At 35.4% G+C, this 18,458-nt stretch overlaps 1 protein-coding gene across 2 annotated transcripts in view; it reads left to right on the top strand.

Moving 5' to 3' along the window:
* Nucleotides 1-17,528, top strand: part of LOC129922897 (uncharacterized) — a 92,421-nt gene extending 74,893 nt beyond the window's left edge. The window contains exons 9-17 of one of the 2 annotated variants that reach the window (XM_056011079.1): nucleotides 660-929; nucleotides 2,160-2,453; nucleotides 11,410-11,526; nucleotides 11,640-11,679; nucleotides 11,757-11,785; nucleotides 12,436-12,543; nucleotides 12,647-12,736; nucleotides 14,916-14,995; nucleotides 16,918-17,528. In XM_056011079.1, the coding sequence (XP_055867054.1) occupies nucleotides 660-929; nucleotides 2,160-2,453; nucleotides 11,410-11,526; nucleotides 11,640-11,679; nucleotides 11,757-11,785; nucleotides 12,436-12,543; nucleotides 12,647-12,736; nucleotides 14,916-14,968 (1,001 nt within the window). In that variant the 3' untranslated portion in view covers nucleotides 14,969-14,995; nucleotides 16,918-17,528. Of the gene's footprint in view, nucleotides 1-659; nucleotides 930-2,159; nucleotides 2,454-11,409; nucleotides 11,527-11,639; nucleotides 11,680-11,756; nucleotides 11,786-12,435; nucleotides 12,544-12,646; nucleotides 12,737-14,915; nucleotides 14,996-16,917 lie in introns of those variants that run through there. The other variant, XR_008774854.1, reaches the window with a different exon arrangement.
* The last annotated feature ends 930 nt before the right edge of the window (nucleotides 17,529-18,458 follow it).

The raw sequence follows: 18,458 nt of genomic DNA, 5'->3' as shown, positions 1-18,458 counted from the left end.
TAATATTCAAATAAGGTTGCAATAATGGATGTAAGCACTCCACTAGCTATGAAATGATTCCTAATGGCATGCGTCTCATATAGTCTCTGACAACCAGTCCAACTCCTGACCTTCACGTGTGGCTCAGATATTGAGTCGGGTCGGTGGAACTGTTCTCCTTAACAGGAGAAGGACAAAGGCGAGTAACTGGCGCCTTAACCAGTAAGCTTAGGGCAGGAGGGGCTCGATAGTCATGGCTGGCTACCATTTTAGGAAAAGGAAAACTCTGAATTCAAACCATAGTTGCCTTGCAGCTATACCCAATCATGGGATGGGCTTCGGGAGTCAACACTGAGGAAAAATCAGGAGCTGGCGACCCAAGGCAGTTTGCAGCACCCAGTGCTACATTCTGGCAGAATCTTTGGACACATCAGCTGCGTAGAGAGGGGGAACTGATGTGCGGGCGATATCGTTCCAACCACAGCTAATGTCCAGACATTCGATTAATGTCCATGTCCATGAGATGATCCATAGTCGCTTCGCGACTTATAAAGGATAGTAATAAGACCTTTGCAGTTTACTTTTATTTTACATTTAAAAATAAAAAGCAACACTTTGTTACTATTTATTTACAAAGAAAAGCATTTTAAAACTACAGGATGCATTTGTTTTTCTTTCAGACAAATCCGCTGTTATAGAATTTAATGTCACTAGCAATATAATTGAAAATGGAAAATCAGTACAATTTTATTGCGAAGCAGACGGCAATCCCACACCTAAAATGTTTATTGTAAAAGAAAATGAAACTATTGCTCAAAACTCCAGTGGATATTATCTCTACTATAACAAATCAATGTCTTGTAGAGATGCTGGTTATTATTTTTGTCAAACCAACAATGGAATAGATGTTAACAGTGAAGAAACAAAACAAGTCACTGTATTTGTTAGATGTAAGTAAATAAAAGAAAACATTGTAGTTTATATCTGAATATCTATACTTAAAACTTCCTGTTATGGTAATTTAAAGGTTTAAATAACTATTCTTTACTTTTTCGTTGTCCATAGCTTTCTTTCCATCTTTTCTCTCCAACTATAACTTTTCAGTAGTTAGATTAATATTCAATGCTGTGTCAGCCTGTGTGGAACCGTTTGATTACCTCCACTTATCGGAAGTTGGGATGACCAGTTTTGTGCAGTGCCTACCGCGAGTTGTCCATAAAGGATAACTTAGGGATGCTTTTATTCTCCATTTGTGGACGTAACCGAACGAGCGCAGTTAGTGTTTTTCGATAATTGTAAAAACGAAAAACGCTTGGAAGACCGATTCAATCTAGTTTCTTGTCATGTGATCTTTAGGATCCTTCTGAGGCTTAGCAAGTGAGATGAATTTAATTTCACTTTTGCTTCGCGTAAGTAATCAATAACTCACATGCTTTACTTTACTTTTCTTTAGTATCTTTGTGCGATTTTTCTTTAAAAAAAACGTAATCTGATAGTAGAAAAGTGGACGAAGTCATTTCAATACGCTTTTTTTACATTCTGAGACCCAAGTAGCAAAATTCATATAATCCATCTTACGTTTTGTAACAAAATGGAAAATAGCCTTGTAACAAGTAATCTCTTCAACGTTCACAATTTTATAAAAAGCTTACTCTAGTAGTAGAGCTCAACATTATCATACACAAGATGATAACCCCCACAATCTCTCGAATCATTGCAAAATTACATAAATGTTTAGCGAAATTCGGAAATAACGTTTATGTGTCTTAGAATAGGCGGGATACGAAGAAAAATTCATAAGTACAAGTGTGAAATAGAGGTTGTATGGTATTTTAGTATTTTTCTTTTTTTGGCACATCGACATAAGAGATTGCAACATTTGCAGAGGACTTTGCATTTTAAGCTTTGTAAGTAAAGCCTTGCCTGAGCGATACAATCTAGACTACAGAAAGTCACTGATTGTGTCTACCCATAAACCAATAACACTTTTTAGCTCTTAATTTCCATAATTTATATAATATTTTTTATTCGTACAGGACTAGAAATCGAAGAATAAGTTTGTACATTGAGCTGATTAAAGCCGTAAATGTAATCAGCAGGGATAGCTCTTAAACAGTTTTGTAGCTACTTTTAATTTTTGCTAGATAAAACATAATAAAATTATTATTATAATATTTCAGGTCCTTTACAATTTACTTCTAATGAAATTCTCAAGAATTTTAGTCTTCAACAAGGAATGTTATTTTCCTACAAATTTACTGTGTATGGATATCCAGAACCAGATAAGATTACAATTTTCAAATCTAATCAAGTCTCAAACAATATTATAGTTACAAATTCATCATTGGAACCTCCTTATGTAACAGTAGAACTCAAGATTTTCAGATTGTCTCTTGCAGATTTTGGTTTTTACACACTTCTCATCTTTCAAAATGGATTAAATACTTTGTCATTGAATCTTATTATAAATGAAAGTATGTTTTTATAAGACTCCTAGGTGCAGTAGAAAAACATTTTTTTTTTACATTTTTGAACTCTGTTTTTTCCAAAGAAATTTATTAATACCGCGTGCAATAAATGCTGTTTTTTTATATAAAATCTAACTTACATTTGTCATTAACGAGTTTGTCAATCTAACATTCATGAAAACGTTAAGGGATTAATTGCATAAAGATAAATCCAAACTATGAAAAAATGTAACTATATATGAAAAAAGAAGGTTAATCTTTAAATAAAACGTGAAGGATAATGAATTTGGATATCCCATTAATAAGTTTAAATGTAAGTTTTGTTAGGGATTATCACATTTCAATTTGATCTCAGCAATCTGGTTTTTGTTTACAAAGGTATTAAGATACTGATAGCCTACGTTGATTAGTCTATAAAATTATGTAGCAGAGAAAAAAAAATTCAGAATTATGAATAAATGTGTGGGCTATATATTGGAAGCTATAAAATTTCCTAATGAAAAGAAAAAAAGAGGAAGATATTAAAAGATTTGATAATAACAGATGGCAGTATACTTACGCGCTCTTGGCAAGATGGCTGCTCCTTGTTTACTGTTATAAGAAATGAGTTAAATTTTTCGTTTTGTTGTATTAAAATCAAACCAAATTCATTAAAAAAGCTATTTAACTAATAAACTAATATCTTTAAATTATATATTTAACTTAATTCAGCATTTTTTCCACTAATTAATTCAAATTAACAACTCTTAGCTTAGCCCTTAGGACTAGATCTAGACCTTGACCTAGTCAAGTCAGTCTAGTCTAGTTTTAGTGTTAGACTTAGACTTTAATTAAGGCTTTAGATCTACTAATCATCTACTAATACTACTAATAATAACTAATAGTAATATTCTATATAGTTAATTATACACGTAAATATATTGATCTAGAATTAGATCTAGATCTAGATATAGTCTAGGTCCATATTTTGAATTTAGTAAACCATTTCATTTAATTTAATTGTCATTGTAAATTAGCTTTCAATTTAGATTTAGACATAAATTAGGCATTGTAAACCTTAAACTAGATTTAGACTAGACCCCTTTAAAAACTAAAATCAACAACAGTCATCATGAAATTGCTCTGGCTATTTATCCTAATAATTACTAAATACATACTAGCTGAACACAGAACCAGATCTACCCTAATCAACACTAAACTTAAAAAAGAAACAACAGTCATAATCAATCATCACACTTTAGATCAAAGCAACTTAAAAAATAACCTAACATACACATCCATAACACTAAAGAAGATTACCCATCACAAATGGAAGTTCTCAATCAGACACAGCAGAAATAAATACCTATCACTGTTAATATTAATAGCAGGAGATGTAGAGTCAAATCCAGGGCCTAGATCTAAAGATAGATGCAACATCTGCAAAAAAGTATGCATCATGAAACAGAAAGCCATTCAATGTGACACCTGCGATGAATGGTACCATGCATCATGTCTCCATATGAATATATGGCTCCTTTTGTCTCGAAAGGCAATGGATGCGCCCAAATGAGTCACTGGTTTTGGCTTAATCTTGAGACGGGGCGGAATCTGGTGTGGCTAATCAAGCCAATTCTAGAACGGCAGACTTTGTCACAATTCGTACATGTGTATGCCTCTGATTTAGGGCTAGCAGACAGGGCAGCTTTCTTTTTATCCCTCTTGATTAAAGCCGCTTCAATTCTTTTGTTCTCAGCAAGGGTTGTCCCAGCACGCACAGTCTGTCTCCATGCACTCCGGTCTTTGGCTATGTTTTCCCACATACTTTCGCTGATGCCTGAGGCTCTCATGTCTCGCTTGCAGACATCTCTATATGTTAGTCTTGGGCGGCCCTTGGGTCTGACTCCTTCCACAAGCTCAGCATATAAGATATCTTTCGGGATTCTGCCATCTGGCATGCGGGTGACATGTCCGAGCCAGCGTAATCTTCTTTGTGTCAGGAGAGCATACATGCTGTTCATATTGGCCAATCTTAAAACTTCCTGATTGGAGACATGGTCCCTCCAAGAGATGCCCATTATGCGTCTCAGGCAGCGCAAGTGGAAACTATTCAATCTGTGCTCTTGGTACATGTATGTTGACCAGCTCTCACTGCCATAAAGGAGAGTGCTCACAACACAGGCGTTGTAGACTAGGATTTTGGTCGCTGTGGTCAATTTACCATTTTCCCAGACGCGCTTGGAGAGTTTTGCCAATGCTGTGGTAGCTTTTCCTATCCTTTTTGTCAGCTCGATGTTTAAGTCTAGGTTACTGACAATTGTTGAACCCAAGTAGGTAAATTCCTGCACCACTGAAAGGGTGTGGTTCCCAATTTGTATTATAGGTATTTCTGCGACGTCTTGTGCCAGGATTTTGGTCTTGGAGAGACTTATAGTAAGGCTAAACTCTTGACAAGCAGCTGCTAAGGCGTTCACTAGCTTCTGTAGACCTCCTTGTGAGTGAGATACGAGTGCCGCGTCATCGGCAAACAGCAGCTCCCTTATCAAGATACGACGCCTTTTCGTTTTGGCTTTAAGACGTGCCAGGTTAAAGAGCCTTCCATCGGATCTGCTATGGATGTATATTCCGTCTTCCAGGGATTTAAAAGCACTGGACAGTACGACTGAGAAGAAGATGCCAAATAGTGTAGGGGCCAGTACACATCCTTGTTGGACACCGCTCTTAATGGAAAATGGCCTGGAGGAAGAACTTTCAAACTGAACGGTGCCCTGCATATTTTCGTGAAAAGCTGACACTAGTTTTCTTAACTTATTTGGGCAGCCAATTCTCTCTAGTACAGCAAACAGACCGCTTCTGCTAACAAGGTCAAAGGCCTTGGTCAAATCAATAAATGCTATGAAGAGGGGCTGCTTTTGTTCTCTGCTCTTCTCCTGAAGCTGCCGAAGAGAGAAAATCATATCTGTTGTAGATCTACCTGCCCTAAAGCCACACTGCGACTCTGGATAAACACGATCTGCCAGGATCTGTAATCGCTTTAGTAATACTCTAGCAAAAGCCTTTCCGACTATGCTAAGCAGTGAGATGCCTCTGTAATTGTTACAATCAGAGCGGTCGCCTTTATTTTTATAAATTGTAACAATGTTGGAGTCTTTCAATTCCTGGGGGACCATTCCTTGTTCCCAGCACAAGCTTAGCAGTTCATGGAGTGGTTTGATTAGGGCATGTTTTCCAGCCTGAATTACTTCAGCAGGAATGCCATCTCCTCCGGGTAATTTTTCCATGTGCAAGCATGTCAATGGCAATGCTCAGCTCCTTTACTGAGGGCGTTTCGTCTAATTCCGTCAAAACTGGAAGTGATGGGAAGTTGGAAACAGCATTTGGTGAGATGACGTTTTCAGTCTGGTAGAGTTCTGCATAGTGTTCAACCCATCGTTCCATTTGCAGCGCACGATCGCTGGTGATTGAGCCATCTTTTGACTTGAGCGGAGCACACTTGTAGGTGTGAGGTCCAAAGGCTTTTCTCATGCCCTCATATAGTCTTCTTATGTTACCACAGTCGGCACAAGATTGAATATCTTCGCATAGCTCCTGCCAGTATTTGTTAGCACATTGTCTCGCTACTCTTTGGGCATTGTTACGTGCAGCTCTGAGCCTTTTTAAGTTGCTTGGGGTGGGATCCTTTTTGTAGATTAGCATGGCTGCTCTCTTGTTCGTAGTGGCAGTTTCCATTTCTGGTAGACTAGCTTCAAACCAGTCTTCGCTTTTCTTGGTTTTGTTTCCAAAGACCAGTGATGATGTTTGGTAGATTGTATCACGCATAAACGTCCAGCTTTTTTCTACCTCAGTCACAGAGAAGTTTTTAAAAGCTTCCTCTAATTTGTTCTCAAATTCGGTGCAAAGATCAGGATTTTTTGTGCTAGTAGTATTCAGGCGTGATTTTCTTTTTCCCTGTGATGTGTGGATCTTAGTTGGCAGCAGTCTTGTCCGGCAGGACACTAAAGTATGATCAGTATCACAATCCGCGCTTTGGTAGCTACGTGTCAGCAGTATATTTCCAATGTCCTTTTTTCGTGTCAGTATCATATCCAGCTGGTGCCAGTGCCCAGACCTAGGGTGCCTCCATGAGACACAGTGCTGTGGTTTTGTTCTGAAGTATGTGTTGGTAATGCAGAGCTTATGGTATGTGCAGAATTCAAGCAGTCTTTGTCCGTTCTCATTCATCTTTCCGATTCCAAAAAGCCCAAGACAGTCTGGCCAGGTAATGTGATCTGATCCTACTCTGGCATTGAAGTCACCTAGAAGGATCATATGTTCTTTTTGAGGAATGTTTGCAATGGCTTCTTTAAGGTCTTCATAGAACTTGTCTTTGTCCTCCTGAAGCGAGCTTAGTGTGGGGGCATAGGCACTAATTAGAGTGACTTTTCCAGATGCTGTCATCATACTTATGCTTAGTAGCCGTTCCGAGCCACCAACTGGAGGGACTATCATGGGAAGAAGACTGTTCTTGACAGCAAAGCCCACACCATGTATTCGAGTCTATTCCTGTGCTTTCCCTTTCCAAAAGAAAGTGTAGTCAGTCTCGCGGAGCATGCCGTTTTCGGCCAGTCGGGTTTCTTGCAGGGCTGCAATGTCGATATGTAGCCTTTTTAGCTCGTTGTTTATAACTGCCGTCTTCCTTGCATCGTCGATCTGCCTTAGATCATCAGTGAGACCAGGACACATTGTCCTGACATTCCAAGTGGCCAGTCGCATGACAGGGATTTTCTTTTTCAGTTTAATTTTTCTTCTTTTGTTGCTTGGTGCAAGTTTCCAGCCTACTTGTCGTTTTAAACTAAGCTCTAAGCACCCATTAGAGCAGGCAGGCTGTGGCGGATCAGCACCTAACTGACTGGGGGCTGCCAAGGTTAAGGCGGGCGGTAGCTGATCAGTGAGGCGCGAAGACCTCTCCCACCGTCAGAGACAACCCGTGGCGTCCATACATTACGCCAATCAAGTTGGACTTATAACCCGTAACTGTTGTCTCCCGTGTTGTTTTAGCCGCTTTGCAGCAGCACCAGAGTTTCCTCTCCGGGGCGCATTCCTGGGCCTTGGATAAAGGGGTCATGGGTGGCCCATTCGTCATGATCCCTCTCTCGACCTTGCTGATGTGATCCAAAGGAACGCATCGCATTACATTTGGCAACAACTCAGTTGCAGAAGCTGCCGGAGGGAATTTCGCAGCTGATACTCCCAACGCCTAAGGGGCTTCACTCCTGATTTCTCCTCGAGGTTGTCTCCTGAAGCCTCAGTACCGCAAGGCAGCGGGGGTTTGAAGTCAGAGTACCCCTCTCCTAGATGAACTGCCTTACTAGGCTGACGAGCTCCATCTGCCCGAAGCTCCCGGTTTTGTGGCGCCAGGTATCCGCCTTCACCCCTTCACCTGTTAGTAAGAGCAGTTTCGCCGGGCTTAATATCTAAGCCACACGAGCAGGCCAGGTGCTGGACTTAGTTGTCAGAGGCTATTTGAGACGCATGCCATTAGGAGTATTTTATAGACAATGGGAGCTTAACCCCATTGACACCCCTGGCCATGACAACCTTTGAAACCATATGAATACACCTGTGTATTATGCCTTAGGCAACAAAGATGCATCATGGCACTGTGTACCGTGTGGGTTACCTCAGTTTACATCAGGACTGTTTGATTCCTTTGATGCATACACTTCTAACCCATACAACATCCTAAACACCATCCCAAACCAAACTCACCAACCACTAGCCAGATCCACTCCTGTTAAACCTAAATCTACTAAAATTAATACAACAGCCTCACTAAACAAACCTACTAAAGAAGTAACACCAAAATACCTTTAAACCTTAGTAATAAATTTTCAAAGCATTAGGAACAAAACAGCAGACTTAGAAATTTTATTAGAATGTGAGAAACCAGACATAATTGCAGGCACAGAAACTTGGCTACATCCTGAAATTTATAATGCAGAAATTTTCAATAGTAATTATGAAATTTTTAGAAAAGATAGGGCTGATAATTATGGAGGAGTTCTTTTAGCAATAAAAAACACTTTTATAGCAGAAGAAATTACCTTACCTAACTCAAAAAATATAGAATCAACATTTTGTAAAATTAATACCACCTCAACATCCCTAATAATAGGCAGCATTTACAGACCACCAAATTCTAGTTTAGAATACATGCAGGAACTATGTAATCAGATTACGACACTTAAAGAGACAAATAAAAATGCAGTTTTTTGGATTATGGGTGATTTCAACCTACGTGATATAAATTGGAAAACACTAACCATAGATAAACACCAAAACCTTAAGGACATAAATGAGCTTTTCATAGAAACTTTACACAACCTAAGTTTAGATCAAATCATTAAAAAGCCAACTAGATTAAACAACACATTAGATCTCTTCTTAACCAACAGACCTGGATTAGTAGTTGATTATGATATTATCCCTGGTCTATCAGACCATGAGATCATAAAAATACACAGTCAGATAAAAGCAGTAGCCAATACAAAACCCAAAAGAAAAATCTTACTCTGGAATAAATGTAACCTAACACAACTACACCAAGCTGCATTAAACTTTCAACAAACATTCTTATTAGAAAAAGACATTAACGAACCAGTCGATGACCTCTGGAATTTCATTAAAAACCATCTTAAAAGCATTATAGAAAATCAAATACCAACTAAATACACATCAAACAAAATAAATAAATGCTGGTTTAATAATAGACTAAAGAAGCTTTGTAAACAGAAGGAAAACCTATATAGAAAATTTAAAGAAACTAATGCAGAAAGAGTTTACAAAAAGTATATAAAAATTAAACACTTAACCCAAAAAGTAAGCAGACAGCTGCAGAGTGAATACATAAACAATGTAATATCTAAAGACAACAACAAAAACCTATGGTCATACATTAAGTCTAAGAAAATGGAAACAACAGGCGTAGCGCCATTAAAAGATGAACATAACATAATACATAATGATAATGAAACTAAAGCAAACATTCTAAACAAATACTTTGCATCAGCATTCTCAGCCCCAGGAGACAAAGACATATTACTGAATTTGAACCAAGTAGACAACATAGAAGATATAGTAGTACAAGAAAATGGAATTCAAAAACTATTAGCCAACACCAAACCAAATAAAGCTTCTGGACCTGATGGTATTCCAGCTAGATTACTCAAAGAACTAAGTAATGAGCTAGCCCCAGTGTTCAAAATACTCTTTCAGGCTTCGCTTAACCAGGGCAGAGTACCAAAGGACTGGAAAGAAGCTAATGTCACCCCCCTATTTAAAAAAGGAGAAAAATCTGACCCAGGAAACTACAGACCAGTATCACTTACCAGCATCACATGTAAAATCCTAGAACACATAATATGTAGCAACATCATAAACCACTTAGACAAACATAATGTCCTCACACCATACCAACATGGCTTTAGGAAATATAGATCATGTGAAACACAACTAATAGGACTAATTGATGATTTTTCAAAAGGTTTAGATAATAGTGAACAAATAGATGCTATCTTACTAGATTTTTCTAAGGCTTTTGACAAAGTTCACCACCATAGTTTGCTTAAAAAATTAAAATATTTCGGCATTAATGGTCCACTGCATCAGTGGATTAAAGACTTTCTGATAGGGAGAGAACAAACTGTAATAATAAATGGCTCTAAATCAACACCGATAACAGTAAACTCAGGTGTACCTCAAGGAACAGTCTTGGGTCCACTACTATTTTTAATTTACATAAATGATTTACCAAATTGCATTACTTCAGGAACAAAAGTCAGATTATTCGCAGACGATTGCATAATATATAGAACAATAAAAACAACACAAGACACAGATATTTTACAAAGAGAATTAGATGAATTACAGAAATGGGAATCAAATTAGAGCATGTCTTTCCACCCAGAAAAATGTCAGTTGTTAAGAGTAACAAAAAAACTAAAACAAATTAATTCCACTTATCTTATTCATGGCAAACCAGTAACACAGACTAAAAACGCAAAATACCTAGGTGTTATAATAAATGAAAAACTGTCATGGAATCCACATATTGATGAAACTACAAAAAAATCAAACAAAGCATTAGGATTTATTAAAAGAAATTTCTATAAATCAAATAAGAACATAAAACTAAAATGTTATTTAACCTTGGTTAGGCCAATAATAGAATATGCATCCTCTGTTTGGGACCCCTCAACTCAAGAAAACATTAAGAAACTAGAACAGACACAAAATAGAGCAGTGCGATTCATAACAAACGAATATTCACATTTGACTAGAGTAACACCTTTAGTAAAATCACTAAATTTAGAAAGCCTTCAGGACAGAAGGCTCAAAAGTAAAGTAGCAATAATACATAAAACACTGAACCATAATCTTCAAATACAAAAACAAAATTTAATAAAATACTCTGAAAGACACAAAGATAAAGGCACATTCCTCGTCCCATATGCTAGGACAAATTTGTACAAATACTCCTTCTTCCCTAGTGCTATTAGAGCATGGAATGGGTTGCCTGAGTTAGCCAGGAAAACCAGTGACTTGGCAGAATTTAAGTCATTGGTTAATATGCATGACTAAATGCATGACGCGTAGGACGTAATCATCTTCTTTTTTGAAGTAACGTCTGTATTATATAAGATAAGATAAGATAACGCTTTATGAAAGATCACTGTTGCCAATTTATACAAATATTTGAGCTACAAGCTAAAGCTAGAAATCTGATTTTAGATTGCTAAAAATAAAAAAATAAAAAAATAATAATTTGCTTATTAAGATTTATATTTGATGTACACACGAATGATGCTATTTTGCGGATTTTAGTTTATGTAAACAAATCTTAAAATTATAGACACTCACATTAGTTGACAGAAAAACTTGTTTGTACATATAAAAAAGATTGAAATATTTATTTTTTAAATTTTATTTTATGATGCCACTGTAGAACTTGAGGTCAATAAAGAGACAGGTATAAATGTCGGTGCAGTTGTAGGTGGATGTATTGCTGCTTGTTCGGTAGTAATTTTGGTTGTGGTTGTTGTTGTGGTGAACAGAAAATATGGTAAGACATAAAAGACATTAGCTAATAAATACAATTATCTGTTGTTGTTTTTTTTTTGCGTAATTTCGAAGAAACATCTCTAATATGCTTCTTTTTTGTGTTTTTCTTTAAAGAAATAACATGTAAGAAAAAAGTATCAAATAAAGAACCTAAGTAAGTTATACTTTTTTTTTTTTAAATACGTCATAATGCTCTATACTACAATAAAACTGTTATCTTTTTTTTTACAGAAAGACACAAACATATTCAGAACTTTCACGTAAGTATTTTTTTTATTTTTAAAAAGTCTAAAAACTTGTTTAAAAAATATTTACAACTTGTATATTATACATTACTTAATCTCATGTAAGCCACACAATAATTTTTTTTTAGATAAATTGTAAAATACATTATCAATATTTTAGAAAGTCAAGATTGTATTGACAAACTTGAATATTTACCTTGAGATTTATGGAGCATAATAATTTAAATTATAATACATGTATATAATAATTTAAAAGCAAATAATAAATTTTATAATTTCTGTTAAAAATAAAATCGAATAAGAGTTAAGATGCACTTCAGGGCAGAAGGCGAAAATGTAAAATAACAGTAATACATAAAACGCAAAAAAACAACAACATATATCACAATAAAATATACAAAAGACACAAAGTCACATTTTTATACCGCATGCTAGAACATTTAGGACAAGTGCCCTTATTTCCGTAGTAGCATTTCAAAATGGGACGAGTGTCTGAATTAATCAGAAAAAAGTAACTTAAGATAGATTGATTCTCTTTTTAACAAGCTAGATTAACTAACGAATACATATATAAAGCAACTAAATTATTATTTAAGGGACATATGTAACAATAAAATAAAATAAGATATTGTTTTTCTTCTTATTTTATTTTAACCTATGTTTAGTGTTACAACAACTAAAAGACAGACACAATTACGAAACTCCAATCCACAATAGAAACTTGTCAAATTATGAAGTGACTGATAAAACTGCAAACTACATGAATGTAGAAGGTAACAATATATTTACAAATTAACTTTTAAGTAGTAATGTGAAAGTAAAATAACGTTTTTATTGATGTTTAAAATATTGTTGTAAATATTGATTTTTTTATAGAGATGGATACAATGGTCGGAAACGAGAATTCACTTTATTGCAACACACAAAATGAAAATGTTCACCAACAAATTACAAAGACAGTTGCTGGTATATGTATATTTATTACAATTAGACTTACTTAGACTTAGATACTCCCGCGCCGTTCGGTGCATTGGGCGGCAAGCTGTCTCCACAAAAATATGTCACTAGCAATGTCTGAGGCCTCCTCTTACATGGTGTCCACTGCTCTGAAGTCCACCATGAAGGTGTGGAGACAGGTTATGCGTTACTGTTTTTCTCGTATTGGCATCCATATCATTGTAACTTATGGTATGCGTAGTTCATTTTTTCAGAGAACATATCCCGCAAACCTAATGCGAAGCTCTGTATCAACCTCACTAAATGGTCGACTCACAGTTCGACATAGGGTTTCTTATTTGAGACCCGATCTGTGTAACTGACTCCCAAAATCCGTCTCAGCCATTTTTGTTGAGCCACAATTAGTCTTTTCTCAACTTTGACAGATGACTTCCATGTCTCACATTCATATGTTGCAGTTGGAATGATGATTGTGTTGAGAAGGTGTATTTTTGTCTCAAGTCCAATGGCTTGACTTGTCCAAATAGGCTGCAGCCTTATAAAAATGCTCCCTGCCTTTCCTATTCGGCGCGCTACATCACGGTAGGTATCACCATCATTTATTGAGAGGCTGCCAAGGTATGTGAACTTGTCCAACTCTTTAAGCTTTGACTCGTCAAGTCTGACTTGATTACCCTTTGCCTTATATATCCACTATCATAATTTTAGTCTCATCGAAGTTTATGTGGAGGCTAATTTTGGGTGCCTCTCTGTCTAGGTTCTCCGTTATTTCTTGTATGCCTTTATTTGTAGCCCCAACGTCATTAGCAAACTCCAAGTCCATCATTTGGTTTTGTTCACGCCATGGAGTACCAAAGGCAGTCTGGTTCATTGCTTTCCTCATTATATAGCCTATGCCTTGGAGGAAAAGGAAGAGAGATAAGATGACACTTGTCTCACACCTGTCTTGATGCTAAAAAAAACTTGGTTGTTCCTTCTTCTGTTTTAATGCAGCAACTAGATTGAATGTATAGGTGTCTTAGGATCTGGACGAATTTTTCTGGGATGCAATATTCTTTATTTTCCATAAAGTTTATCGGTGGACATATCAAACACTTTCTTAAAGTCTACTAAACTAATCGTTAGCCGTTGTTGGTACTCGAGACTTTGTACTATGATATTATGTAGAACGAAGATCTGCTCTGCACATGATATGTCTCTTCGAAAGCATGCTTGTTCTTCTCTGAGCCTCTCATCTACAGACTGTTCAGGAGCCTCAACAAAACATTGCTGAAAACTTTGCCGGGGACAGAGTGGAGAATACTGTTCCTCCTGTTGTTACAGTCTGCCAAGTTGCTCTTTGCTGGTAGCTTTACAATCACTCCTTTATACAGAGATAAGTCATTAGGTTAACAATGCATTGCCTACTCTGTTTTAGCATCTCTGATGACACCTTGTCTAGTCCAGTATTTTGTTGTTTATTAGCACTGAAATGGCCATGGTAACCTCCTTTGCAGTTATTGGGTCTGTCTTGACCTTAAGTTAATTGTCCGGAGATGGGTCATTGAATGTGTATGTTAGGTCTGGAGACAGTTGGTTAAGGTTCTCTTTAAAGTGCTCTACCCATCTTGCATCATGTTCTTCTTTCGTTAGCAAAGTTTTGCCTTGTTTGTCTGTTATTGGTGCTCCATGTTCATCTCCCCATCCAGTGAGATCTCGGGCAATATGAAGGAGAGTTTTTGTGTATTTCTGCTTGCAGCTGCTTGTGCCTCTTGACCCTTCTGTTCAATCCAGTCCTGTTTATCTCGCCGACAGCTTCTCTTTACTTTCAGATCTGCTTTCCTATATGCTTTTTCTTCATGGCTGCGATCCTGTGTTTCATTTTTCTGATCTCGTCTACGTTTGATATTCTTCCTCTCATCGATCAATTTTGATGTTCTGTTTTGTATTTACCGTTCCTTGTTTGAACCTTGCATTCTTTCGATGAATTTAATAGTAGTATCTCTGAAGTTTGCCCACTCTTCTTCAAGGGTCAGTATATCTACAAAATCCTCGAAGCTGTTCTTTAGTTTTAATTGAAACTGTGCTGCATTATTGCATTCTTTGAGCTTGTCTACATTAAAAGAGCGGGGTCGTGTGGCTCGTTTTCATTTCACGAAACTTCTAAAATGTATATTTAATTAATGGTTTTTTTTTTGTTTCTTTTTAGGATATGACAAAGGTGTTTCTCAATACGAAGAAATCGATAACATTAAACCTTAGTATGTTATCGACAAATAAATCAATCAAGTAAGAGATGACATCGATTGCAAGTTTTATTGATAAGTGCTGTTCTAGTGAAATAAGCATAAATAGGTACACATGATCATTTGAACATTATTAAATTCTTTATTGAGGTTAAACAAAGAACAAAAAAAAATTAATAAAAAAATAGTTTGCTTTATAAGAAAGACAAGTCTATTTTCAGTTTTGGTTTCTCTTGTGTAGTTTGTATGAGAAAAGAGTCCTTGTAATCACATTGGATTCTCCAAAAGGATCAATATAATGGTATTTGTCTTTATCTTAGATTTCTGTCTGGAGTTTTAGGTCTAGATTCTAGCCTACGATCTAGACTTGGTGTAGACATCTAGTAATAAGGTACTTCACGTTATTCGTTAAAACCCAAGAACCCAAGGCCTAAACATAAAGATCTATATAGGCTATGAAGATCTACATTCTGATTCTAAATATAATCATACATATATCTGGATCAAGATCTCACTTTTAGATTTTAAACATACATTTGATACTGTTATTAGCTCATTTTACACTACATCACTTTTACATATCCCTTAATTTGTTCAACCGTTGTGGCACCACACGTGAACTGTCTACTCTCTTTATCCAGGCCTCTTTATAAAGGCCTCTCTATAAAGCAAAGTTAAAATTTCAATTGAATTCTTTTTTCACTATCATTATTTGATTATGCACTTTAGGACGTCTTTTTGGGAAAAAATATGTGTTTTTCATTATTTTGTAGAAAAGTGTGTATATTATGTGTACATTTAGTTTTTATTGTAAACATAATATATTTCTACCTAATTAAATTTTTACTTATTTTTGTGTTTTAAAAAAGCATTGCATGTTATTTTATATGTACAAGAAAATATTGAAAGGAATATTATTTTTATTATTTATTTTTATAGACATATACATCTCATTTTGCTAAACACAACATTCATGTAGGTTGTTTTTTTCTTCTTCCTACTTTTAATAAAACACATTTTTTTACCATTTTTAAATATGCTAAAATGAAGAAAAATGGCAACTATTAGCATAATTCAATAAAATCAAAACATTAATTTACATAAACATCTTCATTACCTTGTTTGGCTTAATTTTTTCTCTCTCAAGTTTCTAAAAAATGAAAAAAAAATATAATTACCTTCTACAACTAAGATATAATCAATTAATACGTTCTTATTTACAATAGTTTTATATTCATTATCATTGTTAGCAATAAATTAAATTACTTAAATTAGTTTTTTTTTTAATTTGGAAGTTCAATCATTAAAAAAAAATACAAAGATTTAATGCTAGCTCATTTCCTATATCGTCAATACAACTCATGTTCACTCTATCGATACTGAAAGAAACCGAGAGCAAACAAAGATACTACGTAGCACTTTACTTTCTCTACATTCAAAAAACAATATATAAAAAAAAAAACGATCACAATAAAACCAACTTGATATTTTTATTTATGTAGAGGACATATTACCTACATAAATGTATTGTGAGAAACGGGAATGTAACTTTCATTTGGGGCCTTTGGACGATGCATTTTCTGCCTCCAGGACTGAAGCTGATATTTTAGAGAAATGCTGGCGGAATCTAATACCGTACATTGGTTGCTTGCCTTAGGATTAAAAGATGCCAAAAAAAAGAGTTACGAACCAGAGGTGCAATAAATAGAATTTAAAAGCTGAAAAGTGTGAGCTAAAAGGTCAATAAATGGGACGATGCTAAAATAAGTTATGTTAAGGCATGCCATTCTAATATAAAGTGGTTGTTCAATCGACAACACAAAAAAAAAAAAAAAAACTACATAAATTGGATGTAAAACTAACCTTAATGTTGTGGGTGGGTGGAGGGGCGGATAGGAATTCACGGACGTAAAAAAAAAAAATTAAAAAATTAAAAAGCTTCTTCTGTAATTCTTTGCGTCACAGGCTGTGGAAGAGTGTAGCGCTGTGTGCTTCAAATTGCTTAAGAGTGGACGGCTTTTAATTTTTCATCAAGGTTGACTCCCAAAGCTTTTTCCGAATTGGATATTGGATATACCTGCAAGACAACAGTTTTTTTTTTTTAATTCAGAGTTTTCCTTCTCATAATGGCAGGTTTCAATAAAACGAAATTCACATAATGGATTAGACATGAATAATGAGCCCGTCCTGTCCGAAACTTACTGGTTTAAATGAATGTTACTCGCCTTCGTCTCTTATCCCATTAATGAAAACAATCCCGCTGACCCATTATTTTGAGCTACACGTGAAAGATCGATAAATACAAGAAAAACTGCTCTTTGCAAAAACTTTTATATTGATACTTAAGACTATTTAATTAATTAATTAATATTTAATATATTTAATTAATATTTAATGTTTGAATGACTACTTCTTAGACAAACAAATTCCTGTATGAAACATAATATCCGTAGCAACGGATGATAAATGTACAAAAAAGGCATTTCCAGTGTAATTGGTGACTCCAGTAATACCTAGTCATTGTTATATTCAATTGGTTTAAATTTGAAATTTATAAATAAAAAATATAGATATCTTTTAACTTAAAATGTTGCTTTAAATTACTTCTTCACTCTAAGAGTCATTACAGTTAGAAATTAGTTTTAAAAAAATTGGAATTAATAAATTAACAAAAATCAATACAAGCTAAACAGTGGGTCTACCGAAAACCACAAAACATATCAAGGGGTCTACGAGACAAAAAAAGTTTGGTAACCGCTGCTCTACTATGTAAATTCACGGAATTTCAGGTGGAACAACGCACTTCTCCCTGCATAGTGCAAACAAGTCTGTTAGCCTCTTGGTTAGGGTGAAACGTTTTTTTTTTAATTTGTGAATTGTTTAAAATTTATCAAATGTCGTTGAGTCATTGAGTTCCGCTCTTATAATTTTCTGAGAAATATTTGCCAACAATTCCTTCCATGCATATCTTTTTTTCACTTAATTGTGTCCAGCGATTTATGTAACTACTGTGTCTGCCTTTTTTTGAAAATTGCTATTAATAATAGAACATTGTTGATTTTTTGACTAACAACACAAAACATATACAATACTTAGCACACAAAATATTATTTAGTACATAGTGTTGATTTGGGCTACTTTTTTCTAAATCATTTCTTGACTTTCATTGGTAAGGTCTTTTTTTATGTTAGTCGTATTTTTTTATAAATTGCTTAATGCAATATTAAAAGTAACATTTACTTTTTTAGAATGTGATTCTTCTTTTTCTAGCTAGCTTTATTGCTGCTGAGCTGTGAGCTCTTTTGCAGACTTGCCAAGGAACAAAAAGTTTTCTGTTTTCTTCAGCACTGCCCTACAGGGTGTTGGTTATGTTGGGCTGTAGAGGAAATAGGGTCTGCCTAAGGTGGATTAGGAAGGGGGAATTAAAAGAGGATATGGTTTAAGGTTTCATAAAGGTGGGCGCAGTGTCTGCAAAGGGGGAGTTGTTTGGAGTTTATTTTGTTCAG

Source organism: Biomphalaria glabrata, chromosome 14, assembly GCF_947242115.1.
Source record: "Biomphalaria glabrata chromosome 14, xgBioGlab47.1, whole genome shotgun sequence".
Taxonomy (NCBI): Eukaryota; Metazoa; Mollusca; class Gastropoda; family Planorbidae; genus Biomphalaria; species Biomphalaria glabrata.
The sequence above is the reverse complement of the archived record's forward strand: the minus strand, read 5'-3'. Positions and strand labels throughout refer to the sequence as shown.